This window comes from Sycon ciliatum, chromosome 2, assembly GCF_964019385.1.
Source record: "Sycon ciliatum chromosome 2, ocSycCili1.1, whole genome shotgun sequence".
Classification (NCBI taxonomy): Eukaryota; Metazoa; Porifera; class Calcarea; order Leucosolenida; family Sycettidae; genus Sycon; species Sycon ciliatum.
The window spans coordinates 22,413,293-22,439,885 of NC_088644.1; the positions used below are offsets into that span (position 1 = coordinate 22,413,293).

Below are 26,593 nucleotides of genomic sequence, written 5' to 3' on the forward strand. Positions count from 1 at the left end.
AAAGGCCAAATCCGTATTTTTGGCGCCATATTTTGTTCGGCTTGTTCGGTTGATTGCCATGGTGATGACTGCTGTACAGCGGCCCGCGGGCGGCGCACTTTGCAAATTTTAGCGCGCCTGCCGGTCAGGCTTGGTTTATCGAAGTACGAGTTCAAAGCGTTCGTGTAAATCAGGCCTATTTTCCCTGCCATAGCGGCATAGGTGAACAAACCTGAGTAAAGCAGCGAGTTTTGAGGTGATGCTTCATGCATAGCCTTCAAACCAGGGAGTAGTCCTGCTTCAAACTCAACCAGTTTAGTTACCAGAAAGTGAACGACTTGCATCGTATCAAGATTGACAAGCAAAGAACACGTCGTAGCTGCCCCAAAAAGCCCATAATCATTTTTGGAATTTCGCCTTCAATCTTCATGATCAGGAACAGGAACAACATTGTCAACAATTACCGTATCATAACATACGAAGTAGTTTTCCTCAACCATTCATGAATGCAGAATACTCTAGTCTGAAGTTAGTTGAGCTACATAGTCATTACTCGAAGCCTTCCATCTGCTTTCAGTCGACTTTAGAAATGTGGAGCCCTGGACGAGTTTACTTCAATTTGCAGCAAGGCATTGAATGATATTGAATAGTGAGATTGGAAGATCTTGACCGCAGGCTGCAATTATGAGCGGTGGTGGAAAATTGTCTGCTGTGTCTCAGCTGATCAATTTAGTTCAAGGGGATTTAAGAACGTTGTCGTCAGAAGCACGCCGTAAACACCCAGCAGTCAAGGAGGTTAGAAATTCAAAATATCCACCCTGAACATTTTCATTTGATCGTTTTGTAAACAGTAACACTGTATACTGTGTTTGTACTCGTGTGGTGTTGAGCTAAATGCCTTCCACGTGTATGTGGTGTTTGTGTTTAGTCTGTAGAACGAGCTATACTAAAGCTGCGTCACTACTCCACGCTCCAGAACGATGCCATCATTGAAGGTACAGAATATGACTTGCCACTATTCTTTGCATGTCTCAGGCAGATCTGACAGGAGCGTGTCTGCACGTGTGCTTCCACTCCTTTACTAGTATCCTGCCATGGTAGTATTGCAGGATACCAGATACTGTCAGTAATAATAGAGAGGTTCCGCACTACGTAAAGTTGAGCAACTTTACGTTAGTGGGCGGGGAAAACCCGTGAATTCGCGAGTTTGCACTCCACTTACGGAAAGTTGTCTACGTAGAGTACGTAGATAGGGCTCTGGTAACGTAGCTGGTCCGTAAGTGGATTGGGGTACAAATGTATGACTCTCTCCCCAGGTCGATCTGGTCGTACACTGCCGCGTTCGGAGTTGCCAAGGGCAGCTACGTGATTTGAAAACTCCCGTAAGGCGGAACACAGATGCGCATGCAGTTTACGTAAGACTTTCCGTAGATCGACTACGTTTTTTACTAACGTAATTACGTTATGCGGAACCTCTCTAATATGATAATAATACGCGTAACGTCAGGTGCACATACCTCGCATGGCGCCGTACAACGTGTACACATTTACGGCAATTGGTTGCAACACATTGTTGAAATTCCATTGCGGATTTGCAATGTATGGTGTTGTGCATGGGAGAAGTCGTATGTCATTCCTTCTGAACCCAGTTCTTGCCGCTTGAGAAGATATTACAAAAATTAATACTGGTAGCGACTTCGGCGATAATAGAGGAATTATGTGTCGTTCCCTGCATGTTAGCTCGCGCTTTTCGGGCCGACTTGACTGGACACTTGACGGACTCCTGATTGCCATCCACAGCACACAAGAAGTCCCGAAGTCCACAGAACCTTCCACTCGGCAAACCTGCAAGAAAGAGCCACTCCCTGCTCCATACGCAGTGCTTTGGAGAACTCACCCCTCATCATAATTATAAGCTTGAGGAGACTAATAAAATCTGTGCTAAGGGAACACTATGATTTATGGTGCTCCAGCAGCCTAAACATCACTAGAGATTCCAACTTACAGTGACGCTCCGTTTCTAGCACGACAAACACCGCGCGAACTGCAGACAGCAGCGCGAGTCATTGTCACCCACAGAGGTGCAGAACAAACGCTGATGGTCATTGGCCGTTCACAATGTGCTTGTCTCCAAATCAGCCAATCGCAGTATGGCCTCCGTGTGTGTCTTTTGGAGAAAAAAATGTTCGATAGTATAAGAAATTGCCGATCGATGTAGCGCTCTGTTTAATGATTGTCAAAGCGGTAGTCGTGTCACTCCTAGTTGAATAGTTCCTTTTGTTTCCACTCTTTTTATTGTTTGTTCAGCACTACAGAACACCGATGATGTTGTCCATCCGCTGCTCTTCGCGTGTGAAACGAAGAATGCACGGTTTATTCAGCTCTCGTTGACCTCACTGCAGCGGCTGATATCACAGAATGCTATTCCAGAGGTAAACGGCAACGTGGATTCCAACGGACCCATGAATCGTCATCATCATTCGTACATTCCTTGCATTTCCACTGACACTTAGTGCAGTCTCAGAGTGCTGTCTCCAGGACTTTCAAGCAGCGAAAGTCATAGACTTCAAAGTACAATTTACCGTACATGCACACTCCCCTAACTTCCTATGCCCGGGATCTGACACGCCAATAATTATTACTATAAAATGAATCTGGGTTTTGGTACAGTGCATGTGTTTAGTTTGCTTTTCACCCAGTTGTGGAGATAGGGTTTTGTGAGTAGTAGTAGCAAGTGCCTGAACCGGGGGTTAGACGCAGTAGTGTGTGTATTATATCATCAGTTGCTCTTGCCGGCATGGGAGTTATGCATTATCTCCCCGCCATATGGTTTCATGGGGCAAGTCCACTTGATCTGTGACTGTACACATTTTGATACCAGCTGGCTCTGCATAAAAGGTCATGAACTGTGTAAGGTTGTGCTCGCAAATGTTGTAGAGCTGGCTATGCCTGCTGAATGTGGAGCAAATTGCCTTACGAAATGCTGCAGGCATGTTTAATGCATAGGTGTCATTACAGAACCTACTGAAGTCCTAACGCCTGTGTCTTCTATTGTATGCTGTGCTCCACGTATTGCGTTCAACAGTCTCATGTCTCCAATATCATCGGGCTGCTGTGCAGCGTCATGTCATTGGGTCTGGATGACCTGCGCGTCCTGCAGACCATTGTGCTACTGTTCACGTCCACACAGCACGTGCATGGTGCTCAGCTTGCCAAGGTAACTGGGAATACGGGGAAACGTGGTTCTCGGCATCCAACCATGAGACTGGCCTAGGCTAGTGCGATCTTTAAAATAGTAAAATGTAGGTGGTCTCTGAAACCAGGCTACCTCTCGTACATTCTATGTAGTACTTGGTATCACAGAATACTAGTAGTGGTCATACCGATCAGCGTGTTGCTGTTACCAGTTGATCACATGACCGGGTTTCACCTGTTTCAGCTTCATGTACTGTTAAATAATAGTCAACAGAAGTACTCTCCTGACCTGTGGAATGCATCCCTTGAATACTAGTAAAGATGTGGCACATTGAAGTGCACAGGCCAGTGTTCGTACTATGGATGTACTCTCCCCCGCCCCGTTGTACTCATAGGAGAGGGGGGGGGGGGGGGGGGCACTATCCATCTACAGTGGACACACATCACGACTATTCATTATGTGTGTAGGTCTGTCATGTATGATTATAATCCCAAACCCTCCGTGTGTGTGTGTGTGTGTTGTGCGTGTGTGTTGTGCGTATGTGTGTTGTGTGTGTGTGTGTGTGTGTGTGTGTGTGTGTATGTGTGTGTGTACACTTCACGTAGTATTCGGACTGACTGTCATTAATTAAAATGTCCGTGCACTCTCCCTGTGTACAGTACTGGGTGTGTCTTGGGCAAGTCATGTGTCTGTGTTGCATGTTGGCTGTGCTCAGGTACTTGCGATATGCTTCAGACTGCACACGTCTAAAGACCCTGTGACCAGTAACACGGCCATCGCAGCAATGAGGCAGCTGGTCACGTCTCTATTTGAGCGCATGGCGGCTGAGGAAGAAGCAGCTGCCAATGGCAACCTGAAAACTCGTAAGGGCAGTGAACAGCTTTGCTAATGTGTGGTAGATTGGTATCTACTATCTATAAGTCACTTTCCTGAGTGTTTGGTGTGTCACTGGAATTTAGTAACATTACTCCTGCAATTTGCTGTCACCTTGAGATCACCTTTGGGTCACCAGGGTGGAAGCATGCTCTACATTGGAAGCTTCTGGGAGTTACAATAAAGTGAGCCATTCCTTCTCTTGCCGCAATCACCACTTTGCACCTGGCTCCTGATCAACGTGTCCTGTAATACAGTCGTCCCTCTTTAATCCAGCACTTTACAACCAGCACCCTCTATAAACCAGCACAATTTTCAGTTGCCAAAATGTCCTTTTATGCACATTGCAGCAGTAAATCAGATTTTCTAATCCAGCACCCTCCCTAATCCAGCAGAATTGCCTTAGCACAAATGGTGCCGAATTACCCCTGCACCACCAATTTCCTGTTGTGTGCGCAAGTTTTGAAGTTTGTGCTATTCCTGATGTACCCGCTGCCAGCTCAACTTCAGTCGTCCTCTCGCAAGTCGCCTGTGAATCTTCCACCGTGTGCCCAGGATGCCTACCTTGTCTTTCAGGTTAGTCTCCATCTTTGTTGCGCTAGGTCTTTGCGTCTGCATGAAACAATGCAGCATCGTACTTCTTAGTAGAAGGCTGGTGCACAGTGAAGAGTTCTGTGTAGGAGGGCTGGAATGTGAACTCTGCAAGATTTGGGGAACCTGATGATCAGTGTAAAGTGTCCTATACCAGGAAAACCATGGCCACTGTACCGTTGGCTTGAGGATGATAATACTGTAGTGCATGCAATCTGTGCTACGTGGAAACTACTAGAGAAATTGATGATTGGTGTGACCTGACACTGCCGATGCGTTGCTAGAAACAATGCAAAACCTAAGTAGGGTGACGTGCCAGTAGCAATAGTAAGTCATTTTTTCGCTCTTCCATACAAAAACGTATAGGGTACCCCGTAAGAAGGCCTTAGGCCTGTGGGAATGCCCTATTCAAAATTTAATAATAAAAAATAATTTGACGCCATTGTGTGAATAGTGCTTTGCCATTACAACGTGCTGCGCTCTTGTTGCTGCCTGTGCGTAGGACTTGTGTCAACTCACCAATGGCGACCCACCCTATTGGTTGACAGAAGTGCCGGAGATAAGTCGCACCCTTGGCCTGGAGCTGCTGGAGTCACTACTTAGTGCTCACCCGGAGGCATTCTTACAGGTACAGTGCAGTTGTACAGTGCAGTTGTACAGTGCAGTTGTACAGTGCAGTTGTAATTTAAAAATAATTTAAAAATATAAAAACTCAGATGGTGAGCCAAGGAATTTTTTTGTAAAATGTGCCCACAATTTCCAAGTTAAAAATATAAAGTTGTGTAAGGTGTGACTGGCGTTCAAAGTTCAAACGCTCCTTTCTTCACGTGATGGACACAGAAAAATAGCTGAGCACGCTGTTAATAACACATTATGCTGCCTAGATCACCGGTGATTCACTGCAGGCTTTCTCTGTACATGATTGTATTCATCCTTTGTTGTTTGTATAGATACCGGAGTTTAGCTTCATGCTGAAGGAGCGCGTGTGCCCATTGGTGATCAAGCTGTTCTCTCCCTCGATCAAGTACAACCTGGCCATGTCGCCCAACGCTCTCAGCAGCGGCGGCGCTGTTGCAGACAAGCCCTCATTCCCGGTGTGCCTGCGTCTCTTGCGCATCGTCGGCGTGCTCATCAAGCACTTCTACGTCTTGCTGGTCAGTCACAGTCACATTACTCAGATATCATAACAAAGTCATAGTGTAGCTTGTCAGGAGTGCTCTAGGTCCTGCACCTGTGTGATTCCAATGTTACGCTTGCTGTACTCCAGGATTCTAGCCAAAGGAGGGTAGGGGGGCGCAGCGCCCTCCTGTGAAACGTGCCCCCCCCCCCCCCACACACACACTCATGTGTTGAGTTTTGTGTTTTTCATGCCATTCAACAATAATGCAGTCGATAGTCATGACTAGAGGGTTCATAAAGGCACATGTGTCTCGGGTGAAGTCGGGGGTTCGCCCCGTACGTTGCATTTTGCATTGCAAGACCATTTTGGAAAATGGGGTAACTGCTCTCTCTCTCTCTCTCCCCCTTACTATTTTGACCTGGCTAGAACTCTGTATTCTGTGCCTTTATTGACACACTGGCACTGGCACGACAATCTGTGATGTGGGTTCGCTGTGTGTGTAAGTTTTGGAGGCACGTAGGATGGATCAAAATCATCGTGGCGCTGCCGTTTTTCTGCATTCTGTCTGCAGGTCACGGAGTGTGAGATCTTCTTGTCGCTGCTGGTCAAGTTCTTGGAGATTGACAAGCCGATTTGGCAGCGAGTACTTGCTGTGGAGGTTCTGCACCAGCTTGCTGTGCAGCCACGACTTCTGCGGTTAGTGTTCAGTGTAACATGCAGCATTCAGCCTTCGGCAGTTAGTGTGTGCCAGTGGCTGCAACATGCAGCATTCAGCACGTGCTAGTGGCATCGTATCTGTATCTTAATACAAGTAAACATTGCATAAGTTATCACAAGCATTATCAGTGCGACTTTTCTCTCACCGACATTGTAGCAAAGACTGCAATAACAGTAAACTGCATTCAGCAAGAACTGTTGTATTCTATGCGCTGTATTAAAGTAATGCAAGTCAGCGTGTCTGATACACAGTAGTCTGCCCTTGTCAGATCACATCTACAGGTATCACCATGCAACCACAGATAGGCTTTGGGGTTGTTAGTTGTGTGTGTGTGTGTGTGTCTTGGTGTGTTGTCTACCTCAGCTGTTCACACTATGCACGAGTATGCAGCACAGTGGGGTTTTGCCGGTACATGTACCCCTCAGCTTACTGGCATATCTTTATGTGTTTTCGATGTCGCTTTTCAATAGGTCATTCTGCTACTTTTACGATTTGCAAGAGCAGTCCACCAAGGTGTTTGCGGACATCATTTGCAGCCTGCACTTCTTTATTCAGAATCAGCTGCAGCCCAAACCATCAGCTAGCTTGTCAGCAGTGGGTAGCGGCCATCAAGTGAACTCGGACGGCTCAACTGTTCCTGATTCGTCTGGCATGTCCATATCATCCTCTCCCAGCAATCTGTACCGCGAGGGTTTTCTGTATGGTGGCACAACACACTCTGTTCTTGCCCTGTCACCAGTAGGCACAGCCCGTGGCATGCTGTTACAAATGCTTGAAAAGCATGAGGCTCCCCAGGTCAGTTGGGTTTATTTTTGTTTTGTTTGTGTGTTGTTGACAGGAACCGGACTGGATTTGACTGTGCCTATGGTCTGTTGAACTTCAATGCATGTGTGTGTGTGGGGGGGGGGGGGGGAGCAGTCTCCTAGGTGATGTGTGCTGGTGTTTAGCCTAGTTCACATTCGACGGGGCGCGACGGGACCCGACGTAAGGATCGCCGGGAAGTGACGGGACAGTCTGACGGCGTCCAATGTGAACACCAGGAACGGGAACGCAACCGTACTGCCGTACGGATCGGGAAGCGACGGGAAGAGTTGGATCGATCCAACTTTTCATACCCTAGACGGGGACGCAAGCGTACAAAACAGCTGCATTTTGAGTGTGAACAGCAGACGGCGGCGTGTGCCGACTACTCCTGATTCGTACTTGGAAATTTTTAGCATTTCGAACACTGCGCTTCCCATGATAACTCGCAGAATCGCTAACACGACTTGAGTTGAATTTTAGCAAGATAAGGCCGGATGTCACATATGGTATTTAGGGATAGTTCAGGAGCGTGACAGACGAACTGTTTTATCATTTCCTGGAGCTATTATTTGAATGGCACACCTTTCGAACCTACTTTTTTGGTCTTCATGAAAAACTGGTATTGTGAACTTGGTTCTGCTTCATTCAAGGAGAAATAATTGAAGAGAAGTCCCGAAAAATAAGAAATTAGGTCCGATAGTGACCCCGTCACGGACCGTGCCTTATGACTGGTGCCGTTCGCTGTTGAACGACGCAACGACTGCAGAATGTCGTGTCGTACGAATCGTACAAAATTTTACAGCTCACCCCAGCCTTCCTGACGGGCCCTTACGTCCCGTACCGTCAGCGTTCCGTCGAATGTGAACTAGGCTTTAGTGATTGGAGACTATGGTAAAAATCTGGCTCTTGTCAGGCTGGTGATTACTCTAGTACTCATTCATCTGTATCGTACGGAGTCTTGATTGCATTCAGTTCTTGTCTTATCTTTGACTAGGTGGCAGAAGGCTATGCTCTGAGCGAAGGTGTGTCATGTCTCTTGGACACTGTACATAGTGTGGGACTTTCCCCGATAGTGGACTCAACACTCGATGCACTACCGTCTGCCATTGGAAGCAGGGGCAGCACATCAAGTAATATATTGCTAAGCCCTGTCAGGTCTGACCATCCCACTTTGGCAGTTGATGGTGGCAGCGGATCTAGTAGTACTGCGGACATCACCGACACGTCCAGTGACTGTGGTGTGACAGTCATTGGGTCTGAGGCAGGTTAGTGAGTCACGGTGTGTGGGTGTGGGTGTATGTATGTGTGTGTGTGTGTGCGCGTGTATGTGCGTGTATGTGTTCTGTGTGCTAGCCCTATCCTGCGGCTGTGATAGATTAATTGCACGTGCACATTCAATCAGATTAGTTCAAATAGGATGCCTTGTAGTGTGCACTGGTGCTTCGATGGGCTTTGCTTCCCAAAACAAACCTGTTATATGTATTTCATTTGCGTGTGTGCATGCGTGTGGTTGCAGACTCGGACCGTGTTGTCAGTGCAATGGTGAAAGTGAGCAGCAAGGACATCTTGGGAAGCCTCTCGCTTCTTCTCGATGCTAGGTGAGTGGTGGAGGCGTTCAGAACTGGAATTTAGGCCCGTTCTCTGTTTGAATGCCTCGAGTCATCCTGATATGTACACATTACTGCTGCTGCTGCTGCTGTTGATGTTGCTGTTGCTGTTGCTGTTGTCGTTTTTAGTCAAGTGCCTAGCGTGACAGAGGCTGTGCTGCGCGCCTTCCACACCCTGGTGGGTGTGTGCGGCCGAGTGGAGCTGGACGCGCTCATGCTGAACTTTTTGCAGAACCTGTGCCGAGCTGCCCAGCCCGTGTCAGACCTGGGTCCGCTAGGCAGTCCCACCACCAATCCTGAGGACCGCATGGCGACTATCAGGGTGAGAGTGCAGGATACACTTGATAGCATTACAACTGTCTGCCTCTGGATATACCATGTACCATGTACCACTTTACATATTCCATGATGATATTTGCATTGTTTAAAACACCTGACTGCATTCTCTTGTATACAAGTAGTGATATTACCAGTACAGTAGTGATATGAATATTCTTGTGCTACGTGTACAGTTGAAGCCTCTGGATTTCAAAATGTTTATGTTGCTGTTTGAAATGCATGCTAGGCTGGAGGAACAAGTACTTGGAACAGAGGAGCCATCACCTTTTCTGTAGTGTACGGTGTTTTCTTTTTTGAAGCATTGTAGTTCGCATGTGGAATTTGGAGAACTCTATGTGCTCAAGTGTATTGCCATAGTCATTTGTTATAGATACTGTACCATGATAGCGCCCACACATTGCTATGCAGCTCGGGGATGTTTGTGTTACTGCGCCTCTTGTGGTGTGTTTCAGATTACTCCGAAGAAGATGCAATGTACGAAATGCTTGCTCTCCATTGCGTTAGTGCATGGGGCCGTGCTGAGGGATACTTGGCTGGTTGCATTGGACTGTTATCAGGTGAATATCACTGTGTGTGTGTGTACGTGCATGTGTGCGCTCGTCTCTCTCTCCCCCCCCCCCCCTCTCTCTCTCTCTCTCTCTCTCTCTCTCTCTCTCTCTCTCTCTCTCTCTCTCTCTCTCTCTCTCTCTCTCTCTCTCTCTCTCTGCTAAATGAAAGGTCTCAGAAACATCCTTGTCAGCAGCCACGAAAATACCTTCTCACAGAAAGTAGTTCTTCAGATATTCACAAAAACACTGTGCACTTGGTCACAATGTAGTCATGACCAAGTCGTCAGTTGAGTAGGTTAAGCGAAAAGACACAAAAAAAATTTCTTGCACCAAGCTAGCTTCGCCCTTTAACTGAGAAATCTCACACGAAGTTTTGTGCATGCGGAACGTACGCGAAATTTCGTTTTGCGGAATCTCTCTTATTATACTTGGTATTATCCCCATCTTCCTTTCATGGCTCAGCTACGTTTGATCTGTGTGTGTCCTTGTTGAATCCTTGTGCTACCTGCTTCATTCATCTCCCTCATCATCCCATTTTCCATGTGCTGCGGAATACAATACCTATATCTGTGTCCTTTTCAACCTGTTCTTTTCCAGACAATGTTTGCGGCACTGAATTTACAAGTCATGCAGTCGCAAACACAGGAAGAATTGGTAAGGCTTTCTGGACTGTGCTCTTGCTTTTGTTTACTAGTACCGTAAAGCACCACGAGAACGTCCCACCATCTTGTCCTTTCGTGACCGCCTTATGGAGATGGTGTCCTGTCTGTAGGTCATACGACACGGACCCTGTACACACATTGCACGCTGTGCAGTCAATCCGTACTCAGTGTACCTTCCAGCGGATGCGAGCTCCACACAGAAACATGTCAAGTGTTACCTAGTACACTCAGGTTCTCGCACCGTACAAACTTAGCAACACTCCGTACACGATTTCCCTTCCCTTGGCTGTAAAATCAAGGTGGGGCGCTCTCGTGGTACTTTACGGTATGTGTAGAATTACCTTGCCCTTCAGAAAGATCTACCGGTGGTATAGATGTGTGCACTTCTGTACTGATATGTTGCCATGTGGGTGCGGATGCATGCGCTTGCATGCAATCATAAGACCTTTCACGAAGGAATCTCGACTTGTCAAAAAGCTCATTGTTTGTACAAACAAACCACTTGACACCAGTACCATATCGTCTGTAATTCCAGTGGAAATATCAAGTAAAGCTGTATCTGCTCCGAAGTTTCATACATGTACAACGATGGAGATATCAGGAGATGACGATGATTCCATTGTTGCATGAATGTTCGACGTAGAGGCAGTGTAGTGGATGATGGGTGCATGCGTGTATGTTTCTTGTTTTATGTTACTTAGATGAACCAGGGAGAAGGCAGCCACCTTGCATTGTTACTACAGCAGCTATGCCAGAACAGCGCGTGAGTATTACTATTAGGCCAAAACAAATAATGACCTTGTTTCCGGTCGCCCGACCGGGCCACTTTTTCCCAAATTCTGAAACTTTTTTTGGTCCCAAATGTATACAAACGGTGGCAATGCCATGTGTGCAAGTGCACTCATCGAGTCATAACTCAGTCAAATCTCAACCGAATTCCACAATCGAAACACCTACAAGGTAGCAGAGATTCTCAGCTGTCGGCTCGAAAACCTCCGGGGTCGATACGAGCTTGAATAACGGAGCTGGAAGGACTCGAACTGTTTGCTTGATTTCTCAGGATGTACGAAAACAGGAATACACCACATGCTGTACAAGAACAGTGAGTCAGTCAACTTTGACATTGATCCTTGCCATGATGTACATGTATGTACAATGTACATGTGTAGGACAGTAACCTGGTGCTCTTGTCCATCAATACCACAACGATTGAGGAACCAAAAAAAGTATCCAAAAAAAGTTAAAAAAAGTTTCATTCCGGCCGACCAAGTCTCCTTTTTGAGGGGTTGCCGACCGGAAACAAGCCTATTTTTTGTTTTGGCCTTATATCGTACGAGTATGCTGTGTGCGTGTGTGTGTGTGTGTGTGTGTGTGTGTGTGTGTGTGTGTGTGTGTGTGTGAGAGAGAGAGAGAGAGAGAGAGAGAGCAGGTGTGTGTGTGTGTGTGTGCACGTGTGTGTGCATGTGCATGCATATGTTTCTATTGATCTTCTGAATGTACGTCATACTATCGATTTCAAATCGATTTGTTATAGTAGTGAACTGAAAGCAACGAAATCGAACCTTTTCGTGGAATGTGCAACGTAGAAAACATGAAAACCGTGTTGGCTTTCCGAGCGCCGAGTGGGGCTATTTAGACCACTATGTGATATGAAGGATGGCTGACGAGCCATCATAGTGGGCAAGTGAAATCCCACCTTGTGGGTACAGCAGTTCTAGAGGCTACACAACCCTTGTAGCACGTATCCGGCAAAACCAGTTTGTGATTGGTCCAGCTACACCTTAGTCTTTCATACAGTTTGTGTATTATATGGCGGATGCACATGACCTCATCAGCAATAAACACACGTTGGTGGCCAACTGTATCGTACCAGTTCTGCCATCCCTGTAAGGCTGTAGTACCATCTACACTGGGCTGTGCAGTGAATGTGGTTCTGATTCATGAGGTTGGATTCAAGGATCACCAGATTCACCACGCTAGGATGCCATGGTGGTACTCACCGTGCAGCTCATGCTTGTACCATGTGTACGTCTGTGTGTGTGTGTGGGGGGGGGGGGGGGTGTGAGTGCGTATATGTGGGTGTGCTGCGAGGCTATTCTTGCTCTGACCAAACATGCGAATACCTTTTAGTGCATACCTGTTGGCTTGTGTTGCCTAACGTTAGCTTGAACTTTGTTCTGTCAGTGCTGAAGAAGTGGTAGCAGCAGACAATCTCTGTCATCTTCTCTTCTACATGTTGTGTTTGTGTGTCCGTGTAGGTATCTGTCAGATAAGGGTCTTCTGGATCTGCTCAATGCCCTCTGTGCATTGTTCAGTGCTGCACGCAATCATGCCAATTCCGGCCGGGTATGTAGAAAGTCCCCCTGTGCCTTTCCTTCCAAAAGCTTCATCTCTCCTTGTCAACTCTCACACTCTAAAGCGTTTTCTGCGCTTTCCAGCCTCTAGGATCTCGACTTGTCTAGTACGTGTTCAGGTTGTTCACAGCTTCCCTTCTTTGACATGGTGGCCACCATTGTCGCACATTGTAACATAAAAAAGTGGTCATCCCACGTGTAGTGGTGAAGACTTGTGAATGGTGTTTTACCCAGCAAGCGTGATCTGCGGTATTGTGAAATCATGCGAGATGTTGCACCGGTGCTGTGTGTCGCAAATGAATTACCATGGTCGGTCTAAATCTTTTGCCCTATCAAGACTTCTGCGGATGGTACTAGTTTAGCACCATTGTGTAAAGTAGTGTGTGTGTGGGTATGTGGGTGAGTGGAGTGGAGGTGTGTGAGGTAGGTAGGTTACTGCAGGTAGCACTGGTGGATGTTGGGTTCGTCGCTCGATGTGCTAAGTTTTTCACCCTTCGTGTCGGCATATTCCGAGAAACAATTAAGTGTGACCATGGAATGTTTGACACTCTCCTCCTCTCTCATGGAAATATATTCGGTTGAATGGCTTTCTTCAGTTCTTATTTTCTCGAGTCTTGAGTTTTCAGTTCCAGCTTGTGTTTTGCTTTCTTGGCTAGCGTTGTACATAGTTGCTACACTGCTTGAGACAGTTTAGGGCCAGTGTAGTTCAGTGTGGGTCACAAGGAGCTTGGCGCTTTTTTGGGATGCATCTATAGTTGTACCAGTTGTATCATCAACTTGTGTTTGTGTGTGTACATGGGTGTTTGTCACGTTTCTTTCCCTGTGTTTGGTGTGTATGCTTTGTAGGAGCCCAGCCTATTCTCTTGTCACCTGCTGGTGCTGTGCTGCAAAGTCAACTTGAAACGGCTGCCACTGTTCTGGAAACTTCTTGTCAAGCACATACTCTCAGTAGGTTTACAGTGTGCCTCTCAGTGTGTGCCTGTGTGATGTGGGCATGTGTGCACATGTGCCTGTGGGCAAGTGTGCACATGTGCCTGTGGGCATGTGTGCACATGTGCCTGTGGGCATGTGTGCACATGTGCCTGTGTGATGTGGGCAAGTGTGCACATGTACCTGTGGGCAAGTGTGCACATGTACCTGTGGGCATGTGTGCACATGTGCCTGTGGGCATGTGTGCACATGTGCCTGTGGGCAAGTGTGCACATGTGCCTGTGGGCAAGTGTGCACATGTGCCTGTGGGCATGTGTGCACATGTGCCTGTGGGCAAGTGTGCACATGTGCCTGTGGGCAAGTGTGCACATGTGCCTGTGGGCAAGTGTGCACATGTGCCTGTGGGCCTATGCGGGCATGTACCTGTGTGATGTGTGTGCCTGTGTGTGCCTGTGTGTGCCTGTGTGATGTTTTGTTTCTATATTTGCACTGTCAGTGTGCTGAAAGACTTGACCATGGACTTGCCTTTGTTTATCCACAATATGTTGCTTTGCTAGCTATCCCTGCTCTCATCCAGCTGTGTGTGTGTATGTGTGTGTGTGTGTATGTGTGTGTGTGTGTGTGTGTGCGTGCGTGCGTGCGTGCGTGCGTGCGTGTGTGTGCACCCGTATGCTTCCTTGGATTTTCATTTCTCTTCTTGTTAGGCGTGTGCGTCTAATCACGCTGGACTGAGAGATGCATCTGCTAAGTGCCTGACGGCCATTGTTCCGTTGGCGCTGCGAGAACATGGTGAATCTGGAAATAGGGTAAGACATTCTCTATGGCGCTTCGGTGGCTTGTTGTGCGCGTTCCTAGTACATTGTCATTTCTGCAATAGGCTGAATGGAGCTTGTGTTCTGCCCATCAGTTTTGCCTCTTAATATTGCTATTAAATTAGCATGTGTGTGCATGTGTATGTGCCTGTCTGTCTGGCCGTGTGTCTGTGTGTTGATCGTTGTGTGTTTCAGGAGACCTTCCATGACATCTTGCTCTCCCTTTCGCGATTGTCCGAGTGTAGCAAGGCTGATGTCTGCAATCACCAGCTTACCTGTGTTTTTGAGGTACAGTGCAAACCGCGTTATCAAAGAAAAAGAATGATGTGATAAGCCCTTGGTTTGGAGGATCAGCGTTGTTATTATTCACGTATGCATAGTGAAGTGAACCAGTAGGATGCTGGTTCATCGCGTCGCACGTCTCAAATGGCTTTGAAGGGAGGAACTAGTTGTAATTATCTGACCTTGCCTTTTGCTATAGTGTGACCCCATTGGCTATGAACACAAGATAAAGAGTAAGAAAAGAGAGAAAAAGCGTTTAGATGGCCCAATCCCATCATTGCTGCTGTTTGTCCTGTAGTAAGGTCGGCTGTAGGTACCGAGTGAGAATTTATACGGCCATGGGACTGCTGAAAGTTGTCCTCGACTTCCGAGTGTCTGTATTTCTCATCTACACATAGCTAGTTTCCTGGCTGGGCAGATGGATCTGTAGACAGTGCAGTTTTCTTTTTCTATGGTTCACCCCTGGACACAGCATCCACTTTAGCTATAGAGTGGTCTCACATCAGTTTGTCATGTGACTAAATCTGTGTAGAAACTAGAAAGTGATCATTTCATGTGGACAGTGGAACCAACATGGCCGACATCACGTGCAACGGTTGACTGGAGTTGAAACCAACTTGGCTGTCCCATGTGGTCATGTGATAGATATGAAACCACTCTGTTGGTGATACCAATCCAGAGATTGGCGCAGCAGCTGGGGTGATACACACCTGTTTTGAAGTAACGTTACGTCTTCAACCTGAGGGCCTTGCTTCATACCCTCTCTCCTCTTGCCATTTCCTGTCCTTTTCTCTGACAGATTCTACAGTCTCTTGGTGATCAGCTGTCAGATGATTGGCCATTGATCCTTCAGATCATCCGCTCTTCAGCTCAACTTGATAAGTATGTGGATCTACACGATTCCTTAGCCATGTCTTCTTGCACTAATCTCACTGTACAGTAGATGTGTCTCTTCCCTGGCCTTGAACAGTCCCACCACACCCACATTCTTGTCTATATGAACAATCGCGTCCATGCGATTTGGACTCTGTGTATACCAATGACAGCTGCACAGGAGAGCTGACCATGCATGTGTGTGGTTGTGTGTGTGTGTGTGTGTGTGTGTGTGCGCGCGCGCGCGTGCGTGTGTGTGTGCATGTGTGTATGTGCGTGCGCACGCGCGCATGTGTGTGTACTCTTGCATGTGCTCTTGCGTGTGGGTGTTCGGTTTTCTCAAGCAATGGGCAAGGAAACTTTCCTGCATATCCATTGTTGAAGCATATTTACATGTACATCAATTGACTTGCTTTGTTTTCCTGTTGCCTGTCTAGCTCTGGTGTTGTTCAGCTTGGATTTGAAGCTCTTCAGCTCGTCGTGGCCGACTTCCTGGCTCTGCTGCCTCTGACATGTCTGACACAGTGCCTGGATGTAGCATCGCACTTTGGTCTTCAGACGCAAGACTTGAATATCAGTTTGACGGCTGTTGGCTTGCTGGTAAGTACCGTGCATGTGGTGGTGTCTGCTTGCCCACTTAGTTCTTGATGTCATTTGTGTACATGAGATTCTCTTGAGATCCTTCAGATTCAACTGAACACTTTATTTTGGACCTTGACTGTTGCCATGTTGACAATGGCGCTCACAAGTCACCCAAAAGGGTGAGCGCCGTTCTCATCGCATGCGTCGTACAAAAAGTCAACAAGCTCTATCTCCATCCACGTGTGCGTACCACAATGTGTACAAAAATGATTTTTACCCGCCATATACGCATAAAGGTCACATTTGGATCCGTTGGATCCGGTCAACCCTGCTCCCCGAGGTGGGTTGACTGGATCCAAATCCGAAGGATCCGGATCCGGATTCCACCAATCGAAAGGGTGCGAATCCAGTGGATCCGGTGGATCGGGATCCCGATCCTACCAATCGAACATGCCCCCAGTGTGTGTGTGTGTATGCGCGCGCGCGTGTGTATGTGTGTGTGTGTGTGTGTGCGTGTGTGTGTGTGGTGTGTATGTTTACAGTGGAATATTTCAGATTTCCTTTGCCATCATCAGTCTACTATTGAAGTTGGCCTGCCGCAAGATTTCACCTGCCCGTGGCTTTCGTCTACAACTGACTCCATTGTTTCTTGGCCGAAAGTGCCGGCTCGGCGCCGAGAGGCAGCAGCATCGGTTGGCGAGACGACCTCTTCTTGCTCAATTGTCACTGCCGAGCCGAGGGAGGATCAGCCCGCTGCTGCTGCTGCTCTACCCACCACTGTGAGCGGTGTCATTCGTACCGTGGAGGACATGGCGTCGGAAATCCCACGCTACGACTGCCTCTGGTGCAGTCTGTTCTACGTACTCGGCCGGCTATGCATCGATGAAAGGGCTGCGGTGCGCAAGAGCGCCGCTCAGACCCTCTTCTCGACCATTGATGCACACGGTCATCTCCTGTCTCCAATCTCCTGGAATATCGTACTATGGAAGGTACAGTAACATCATGTGTTCCCTAGCATAGTGTACTGTAGTAGTAGTAGTACACTATGCTAGGGAACACACTGTACCGGCATGCTGTTCACAATCAATTCTTTATGTCATTTTCTACTTTTGCACATCTGTACATGTACATCCTAGTAGTGCTCTTTTGTGCTTTGGTGTTGTAGTTGAGTGAGCAGTCAAACAGTTTCTCAGTGCCTATGGTGTTTCTGGTGCTGCTGACGGGCTGCACTGGGTAGCGACTTTGAACCGCCTGAAGACTTGTTGATGCTTGTAGAGAGCTACAATTCTCCTTTTTGAAGTATTAAAATGGGGTTTTTGTGTGTTGCATTTGCTTGCCTTTCCTGTAGGTCCTGTTTCCACTGCTAGAGTACATACAGCATACTCTAGATACTGTCGAGCAATCTGGTGAAAAAGCCAAGCAGAGCTCTGTCGTTATCGTGCATCACTCGCGCAACACGCTACGTAAGCAGTGGGCAGAGACTCAGGTGCTGACGCTGCAGGGCATCGCCGGCATTTTCGCCCAGCAGCTCGAGATCCTGGCACTGCTCATCGGCTTCCATCGTGCCTGGGACATGCTCCTGTCGGCCATCCATGCGTGCGTGTCGGAAGGTCAGGGTGAGCTGGCAATGGCGGCGCTGCGCAGCTTACACCAGCTACTGCTCACCAAGAGGAGCGATCAGGCGGAGCAGCAAGACCTCTGGCAGCAGCTCTGGCAGGTGTGGCGACAGTTGGCGCTGCAGTGTGCTCAACTCCCCACCACGCCGAGTATGTCCTATCGCCAGGCATCGGCCGCGTCGCAGAGCAGCAATCAGGAGCAGCCGGTGGACCGCAGCAGCCTTCAGACACTGCTGTGTGTGCACATGCAGCAGCTTCCGTATCTACAGGATCACTTGTCGGCTGGCTTCAGCGCAGCACACCTGCGTCAGCTGAGGAAAGTCATGAGCGGTGTGCTGAGCGTACCTGCAGACCAGGTCACTCTGATGACAAGCAATTCTTCCATGACACCGCTGCAGGAATCCAGTCTGAGCAATGTGCAGAAGATCTGTAGTGAGGCTGCACAGACGTGCAGCAGAGATGGAGAAACATCGACAACATCGTCGGAGTCTGCAGACTCGAAGGAAGGATTTGTCTTTGCTCTCTTTGAGCTTGTCCTGCAGTTGACTTCTTTTGCGACCAGCCTGCCCAGCAACTTGCAACCGGCAAGCAAGGAGCAGCGCAAAAGCTGTATACTGCTTGGGGAGGCAGCATGGCGAATTGCCTGCAAGCTCTACACTGACACACACAATGGACATGATCCCACTGTGCTGCTATGCATTCTCAAGGTATGTGTACTGGCTGTTCAATGTGCTGCTGCTGCATTTCGATCATGTCTAGCTCTGTGTGCACCTGGCATGCCGTTTGACATATCACAGCCGAGCATACCTCATGCTGTAATGTGGTGATTGAATATGCAGGCTGGTGTGAGGCAGGAATACCTCCCATGATTCTTGTTATTGCCATTGAAGACTGTGGCCCGTTTCAAAGTGCCCATCCATTCTTTGCCCTACCACCACATATACAGTATCCTGTAGTTCCATGCATGTAACCAGGGCCCTGAGAACTAACATTCTCATCTATTCCCTGCTTACAATACAGGTATAGCATACATGATGAACACATATTAGTCATGTAGTGTATGTCTCTATCTAGTCGATGATTGGAGGAGGGTGTGATGTGCTCGACATATGAATATCGTAATGCAGTAAAAACCTGAATTTATTGTGGGCGGAACTGCCAGTATATTAAAAGCACTATTTTAGCATTCTGCTTTCCGAATACCACCAGTGCACTTAGTACGTTTTCTGCTGTGAATGATTGTGTTTTCCTTGTGCAGGCGTTGCAAATTCCACTTGCGTGTAAATACAGCTGTCCCAGCACAAGTACCTGGCTACTTGCTTTGGAAGTTCTGCTGACGGTTGTACCAATTGGATTGGCAGCTCTGCGCAATGCCGAGGCTGGTATGGCTCACTAGGAGTGCATTGATTTTAAACAGCAGCATGTGTGTGCGTGTGTTTGCGTGTGTGTGTGTGTGTGTGTGTCTCTGTGTCCGCATGTTGTATTGATTTTGAAATTATTTTTAAAATAATAATAGTATGTGTGTGTGTGTGTGTGTGTGTGTGTGTGTGTGTGTGTGCGTGCGTGCGTGCGTGCGTGCGTGCGTGCGTGCGCGCGCGGGCGGGCGCGCGCGCGCGCGCGCGCGCGCACGCACGCATGCGTGTGTGTGTGCGTGTGTGTATGTGTCTTTGTGTGTGTGTGCGTGCGCGCATGTGTGTGTGTGTGTGTGTGTGCACGCGTGAGTGCGTACGTGTGTGTAGTCTAGTGTGTGCCCCGTGGAGGGTGCTTGGAATGCAAAGAGAGCATTACTGTGCTTCATGTAATTGTACTTGATTCTATATTTTGACATACCGTATATCTGATTGTCATGACGTTGGTGTTGTGTGTGCGTGCGTGTGTGTGCATGTGTGTGTATGTGTGCGTTTGTACATGCATGTTTTGCGTGCGTCCGTGTGTGCATGTGCTCTACAGTGCCATCTGATGTGGAGGTCTACACTGTCGTTCTGCAGATCTGCGAGGACTTTCTCTTTCCAGCCAGGTCAGTGTAGACACACGCGTAGTCTGTGAGGTGTGTGCATTGGTAACTAAACTGGGTCCAATTCACTTTATGCAGTCCCCTATCTAATCATTATACAGTCAGACCTCGCTTATCCGGTTCTCGTTTATCCGGATCCCTCGCCATCCGGAAGAAAATAGTTGGTTACAAATGTACAGCATATGCCATGCTTACATACAGTATGTGTGTTCGATTATCCGGTTCCCTCGCCTATCCGGATATTTTTGTGGAAAACGGATGTGTGCTGTTATGCGAGGTCTGACTGTAGAATTCTTCACTGCCTAATGATTGGTCTAGGATGGCTGCACTTAGACCCCTGATCTGTGTATTTAGAATCTTGTGGTTCCCATGCTGAGTTAGTCAGGCTTGTTTTTCCGCATCCGCAGGAACACCATCATCCTCAAGGCACAGATGAAGTGTAGCCCAATTGAAAGCCTACACACAGTGGTATCCTAGACATGTACACATGGTGGTATCTCGGATCAGTTTGCCTGCATCATCTGAGTGTTTGTGTACGCGCTGCGCTGTTGATGCTTTCATTGCTTGTCCAGTGACCCGCCGGGCGTCCTCTCCGTGGATGATCGGTTGATGTTTGAGGAGAAGGATGTTTGCGTAAGTACATCTTGGCTTCTTGGCGATGCACGGCGGGCAAAGGATTGCCACCTAACCTTCCAATCTGTTTGTAACTTTGCATTGTTGTCATGTTTCGAACGAAAACTGTTTCTATGAAGCATTGGCACAATCCTTTGTTGGCAGGACTGATGATGTATACAGCTATGGGGTATTGCCGTCACTGGGGGAGGGGATGGGGGCTTCATCATTGGTTCCGCATATCAGTTTTAAGCACTGTGCAACTTTGTTGTGTGCGATGTTGAATTTTGATTTTCTGCATTGGCCCGTCACACTTGTTTGGTTTCTGTCCTCCGGCAGGTTGTACATTTGATTCGCGATGAGATCCTGTCACATACTGACCAGTGTCCACCGCGGGTCGTATCTTCAGCTATTGAGCTACTCAACCGTGGATCCATCCTGTCCCAGACGTCGCCGCTTGATGGTACGCCCGCCCGCCTCATTTTCACAGTTGTTCTCCTTGTTGTGCAACGTTGTGGTTCTTTATGTTGTAGTTTTCTTTCCTTGTTTACAATTGTGTCTAGTGGCTGCATGTGTTATCCGTCAATGGCTCCTTTTCTTCCGTCTATTTTCTGTGCATCTAGTCACTGTCGCTGAGTTTAATCTGCTTGGCCGTGAGCAGGTTGCACGCGCTTGCTTTGAAACGCTGCTCAACTGTTCCGTACTGGTACAAGGCAAAGGAAGATCTGGTAAGTACTTTGATTGCTAGACTAGAGCGCCAGCCAATGTTCATGCCTGGCTTGACACATACTTCTGCCACATCATTGCATTCTGCTCCTATGGCTCTGTCCTGAAAGCAGTCAGTCTGGGTTGGTGTCAGTGAGCCTGGTGAAAGCTGTATCTTACCCTACAAGTATGTTTGAAACATTGTATTGTACATGAAATTTCTCATACCGTAGTGACACGCATAAAGGCCTGTGCGCTTATGAGTGCGTTTTTGCGTTATTTGCTATTTTTTGCGGGTTGTTTCGTCTCATAGGTGCATGCGCCTGAGTTGCTAGTGCACCGGTACCTTGCATAATTATGCACATAGTGCGGTACCGCGATGCACATTGAACTATGTGAACATGGTGTTTTTGTGGTGCCTGTGTGTAGAGGGATGGACTGCATTTAGGTTCACTTATAAGCCCATGCGCTTATTTGTGAGGGTGTGCTTATGCCCGGGTATAGGCACATGCGCACGTCACTACGATACTCGCGCATTCCACATTGATATTGAGAGCCAGACATTGCTAGCTCACTTGTGTTGTTCCCCCACCCCTCTCTCTCCCTCTCTCCCTGTGTTTCAGCATCGGTGGCCCTCGAGTCTTTGGTTCGCCGCTGCTGTAGTGTTCTAAAGAAATTTCAGCAAGATGAAAAGCTCACTGGCGATTGCCCATTGCCAAGGTAAGAACCAACTGTGTCTTTTGGGAAGTGGGCGTGAGAGGTGGATTTAGAAGGCGGAGAATGACCAGTAAAGTGAGGTTATGTGAGTGTCTTGATAATAAGTTGATATACAATGTCATGTAGTTGGTAATCTGTGCTTGTCGAAGATCCCACCCCCGGTGCTCATAGCTATTATTTTATCTTCTTTGTACCATCTTGTGAGAGATATGGTCGGCTTTGTGGTGTGCAGGAATGCTACAATGTGTTTGTGCTTGGCTGTTTGTGATCCAATTCTCCCATGCTTCTCAGGAGTCAGCTTGCTGAGACTTCGTTTGTTCTACACGCAGTGGCTCTCATGTTGCAGACTATGAAGACCACTCCAACATCAGAACAAACAACCAGTAAGACACAATCTGCTGCTGCTGCTGCTGCTGCTGCTGCTATGCATACGTGTACCACCATGCTGACAGAGACAACTGGCATTGGCCACGCTTCTAAGAACCCAGTTTCGCTTGTGACCAATGTGGGTGTTGCTCGGTGTTACTTTGCATCCTGTTGTAAATGTTGTGAACCCTCTGGTTCTCCAAAGTGTCAGGAACGAACGACCCCACACGGCACGAGGACAACTATTTATTCTCAACAATATCTTTCACTTCCATCGACTAATAACAATGAACAATGAATGAATGAATGAACAACTGAATAACTAACACTACAACCACCAGGTAGTTATAGCGTGAAAATGACAGCGTATATGATAAAAGCATACACATACAACATACAACTACAGCGCACACAGCAAACCGCACATAGCGCATGTAGCGTATACTACGTCGTAAACATCAACGGTACGGCGGAGTCGGGATACAACTGCATTAACACGAACAAATTGTCACAAGCGAGAAGGCCTTTCACTCTCGAGAACTTGTGGTTTCACAACATTCTCCCCACCAAAGGGCTTCTCACCGCCGTACAACAACTCATAAGTCAAAAACGATCAGGGCTCTGACTACACGCCCAGAACGAGTCATCCGCTGCTGTGGCGGTGGCCAAGGTGGAATATTACGAGTGCTCACCATTTCTGCCAACTGAGCAATGGTCTGCGGGCTTGCGCACTTCAGATGAAGCTCTAACGTTGGTTTCACAAGAGCACATACCGGAATGACTGCGGAGCTACCCAGGATCGTGATGGCGAACTTGTACATCCGCTGTTGGCTTGATTCCGCACCGAACGGCTTCACCTCAACATTCTCAACACCAAGCTTACCGATCTGGGCTGTTACACACAACACAGTCACTGGACCACTGCCTCGTGGGGCGGACGCTGGACCAGATAACCTACATTCGATCTCCGTGTTCCACACAGTCTTGCCGCTTACTTCTTCCGTGCTAACCAGCATCGCCCTTCTCATTTCCTCAGCTTCTACGCCTTGCGCTTCTACGTCTTGCGCTTCTACGTCTTGCTCTTCTACGTCGTTCGGCCGAGACTCCAGCTGCTTCTGAGCGTCTCCGACCGATGTCGCCATGCTCTGTACCGACGCAGTGGGCCTTGGATCCGATCCTCCCACTGGCTTCAAATACTCTTCTGACCGCTGCTTGTCTGTAAGCAAAGTCTTCCACGCCTTGTCCGGCGTCCTTTCGCGTGAGGCAAGCAAATCTCGCTTTGCTCCCTCACAATATGTACTGACGGCGATGCGCTCGTCCATCTTCTTGAGCTTTTCGTTAAACTCTGTGCGGAGCACACCCTCTTGCCGTCTAGCACTGCGCTCTTCAAACTCCTCGCTCTGTTGGAGCCTCTCCTCCACGTATTCTCTCAACCTATCACCTTCAAATCCATACCGAATTCCGTTAGCGATAAAGCTGGCTTCAATGATCCATAGTTCCTGTGCCATGCTCGCTTCGTATCCTGGCGTGGTCGCCAAATGTTGTGAACCCTCTGGTTCTCCAAAGTGTCAGGAACGAACGACCCCACACGGCACGAGGACAACTATTTATTCTCAACAATATCTTTCACTTCCATCGACTAATAACAATGAACAATGAATGAATGAATGAACAACTGAATAACTAACACTACAACCACCAGGTAGTTATAGCGTGAAAATGACAGCGTATATGATAAAAGCATACACATACAACATACAACTACAGCGCACACAGCAAACCGCACATAGCGCATGTAGCGTATACTACGTCGTAAACATCAACGGTACGGCGGAGTCGGGATACAACTGCATTAACACGAACAAATTGTCACAAGCGAGAAGGCCTTTCACTCTCGAGAACTTGTGGTTTCACAACACATCCTGATTAGGAGGGGTGAAACGATTAGTTCGAATATTCGAGTATTCGTTCGAAAATTTCATACGAGCGAGTATTCGAAATTTTGCACTCGATCGTTTTTATTTTATTTTATTTTGTTTAAAGTATTGGCATTCTATTTTTGAAAAGCTTTTGTTGCACTGCTATGCTCGTCCACTGGCATGGGTATGCATGCATTATGCATGTCTTTGAGTCAGTATTTTATGACTTGGACGATGCAATCACCACGGCGAGTAACGGTAGTTAGTTATGAGATATGAAAATACTGATGAAAATCGTTACTTTACACTCTGTACAAGACGTTGGCAACTTTTGTTCAATGTTCACAGATAATTTCTTCCGAATTGGTCGAGAACTCACAAATCTAGCTCTTGAATTTTAGTAAAATACTCGAAATACAGTAATCGGATACTCGATCGAATATTACAAATGAGTGATCGATTGGTCAAAATAGATACTCGTTTCACCCCTAAGATTCCTGATAATTATGATAATGTCAACTGACCTTTTATGACAAAAGTGTCCTCTACACGGCTAGAGTAAGTTCAGGTTGTGCGAAAGAGGTTGGAGCAGTGCTGAATAATTTGGCCATGTGGCTCCTGGACTATGGTGTTGCTGGTGCTGTTGCTCTAATATTTCTGTGTGCGCATGATTGCTGTGGTGGTTGTTGCACTGCTAGGTATGTGGCAACAGCTCATCCAGCTGTACCCTGTGCTTGTATCCTGTGTGACGTGCAACTCCACGGATGTACGTTCCGGTGTGCAGAAGGTGCTGGGTGAGTATGCCGTACTGATCACCATACCTGGAGAGGCTGGACAACCCACGCCTTCACCATCGCACCATGTTGCCGCCTAGTATTGCCTAGTAACAGTTGTTGCTCAGACAGCGCAGAACTGTATGCAGGCTATTGATGGCTGTAGGCCACATGACCAGACCCAGTGCTAGCATTACAGGCTTTACCTAGTGCCTGTGTAACACATCCATGCCAATGTTCTGCAGTGCACTTGTATGCACACGCCAGCTTTAGTTTCAACGCCTTTGCCCGTCGCACTATGCAGGACTGCATGTACTATGCAATGGCTGCTCGAGCAGCACTGTGACAGATTTAGCCATGCTTGCAGCTTGCTTTCACTAACTACATGACCAAGGTAACATCAAAGTATCTAGTCTTCTTGCACGCGCATTTACTGGACCGTCACCATGTCACCCCCACCCCCACGTCATTTTCACCAATTTGGTATATCTTTTAAATTCTTCTGGAGGCGTACGGGTGCGTTGTTTTGAAGGAGTTTTTTCTCCAGTATCGATGAATTTTTACTTTCCGCACGTTTACTGTGTAGCTTAAATGATTGTATTCAATATTCATATAATTATTTTTTGCTTGTATATTCGGGGAACTGCTGGGTATATCAAGTGTTCCTGTCTATTCAGCCAAGTTGTCTGCTTGGATCATTACTCTCTTAGGATTAAAAAGAAAAAAAGTGTATTCAGTTTGTTATTCACAGAATTTCCCTCATCCCTTCAATTTCCTTTTTGAGATTTTGTTTGTTGCGTTAAACTAGAAAGCAGGTGGAACGCTCCCACAGCAAGCCAGCTGTTTCTAGAAGTGTTTGGCCGCGAGTACAGATCTTCTTTGCTCTAGTCTCTTGGTGCGATTGCAATGATGCTAGCAGAGAATGGTAAATATAGCTACTATTCCCATCATCAACATCACAGTATGTAGGCGTGACGGTACATGTACTGTATGTTGCTCACTGTGTCACCCGGGGAGAACACTACCCGCTGTAGTACCAATCGAGCACAGAATATTGAGGCACAAACTGGAAACAGGACTTTTTTGTCTGTAAAAAGAGGTCAATTATAATACTGTACGTACATTATTAGCAATATCAAGAGTACATAACCCCCCAGAGTGTGCAACTCCACTATGGGTGCTGTCCCGACAGAATTTCAAGTTGACGTCATTTTGATGATGCAATGCGCACTGTACACGGATTATCAGACGAATCCGGAACCTGTGGTTGACCGAAGCCGATCGATCCTGTACAAATTATTGCAAAGAAAAACGTGTGATGCGTTGACACCCGTACACATGTTGTAAATCACTGGTGCAAGGAGCATTGCGTCATAAATAATGACGTCAACTTGAAATTCTGTCGGGACAGCAGGGTATGTGGGAGTTGCACACTCTTGGGGGGTTATGTACTCTTGGCAATATCTACATGTACAGTGCTTGCAACTGAAATCCGACCCCCTTGGATTTTAGTTGCCAGCACTGTATTTGATTGTGCTTGTGATGGTCCCCCCAAAGGAGGCCCCGGTGTCAAAATAGAAAAGGGGAAATCAAAAATAATG

At 47.4% G+C, this 26,593-nt stretch overlaps 1 protein-coding gene across 1 annotated transcript; it reads left to right on the top strand.

Moving 5' to 3' along the window:
* The first annotated feature begins 370 nt into the window (after nt 1-370).
* LOC135809243 (protein MON2 homolog) lies at nt 371-25,946 on the top strand. The gene is made up of 32 exons (XM_065322540.1): nt 371-774; nt 908-974; nt 2,287-2,411; nt 3,065-3,196; nt 3,891-4,038; nt 4,548-4,624; nt 5,142-5,267; nt 5,590-5,793; nt 6,331-6,455; nt 6,948-7,272; nt 8,276-8,546; nt 8,798-8,879; nt 9,018-9,210; nt 9,680-9,784; nt 10,373-10,429; nt 11,139-11,200; nt 12,696-12,783; nt 13,638-13,739; nt 14,426-14,527; nt 14,729-14,821; nt 15,615-15,697; nt 16,126-16,288; nt 16,813-17,259; nt 17,619-18,593; nt 19,145-19,268; nt 19,837-19,903; nt 20,473-20,533; nt 20,852-20,975; nt 21,136-21,240; nt 21,841-21,937; nt 22,226-22,317; nt 24,918-25,946. Exons 1-32 carry the CDS (start codon nt 664-666, stop codon nt 25,091-25,093), a joined length of 5,109 nt encoding a protein of 1,702 aa, XP_065178612.1. The 5' UTR covers nt 371-663; the 3' UTR covers nt 25,094-25,946.
* The last annotated feature ends 647 nt before the right edge of the window (nt 25,947-26,593 follow it).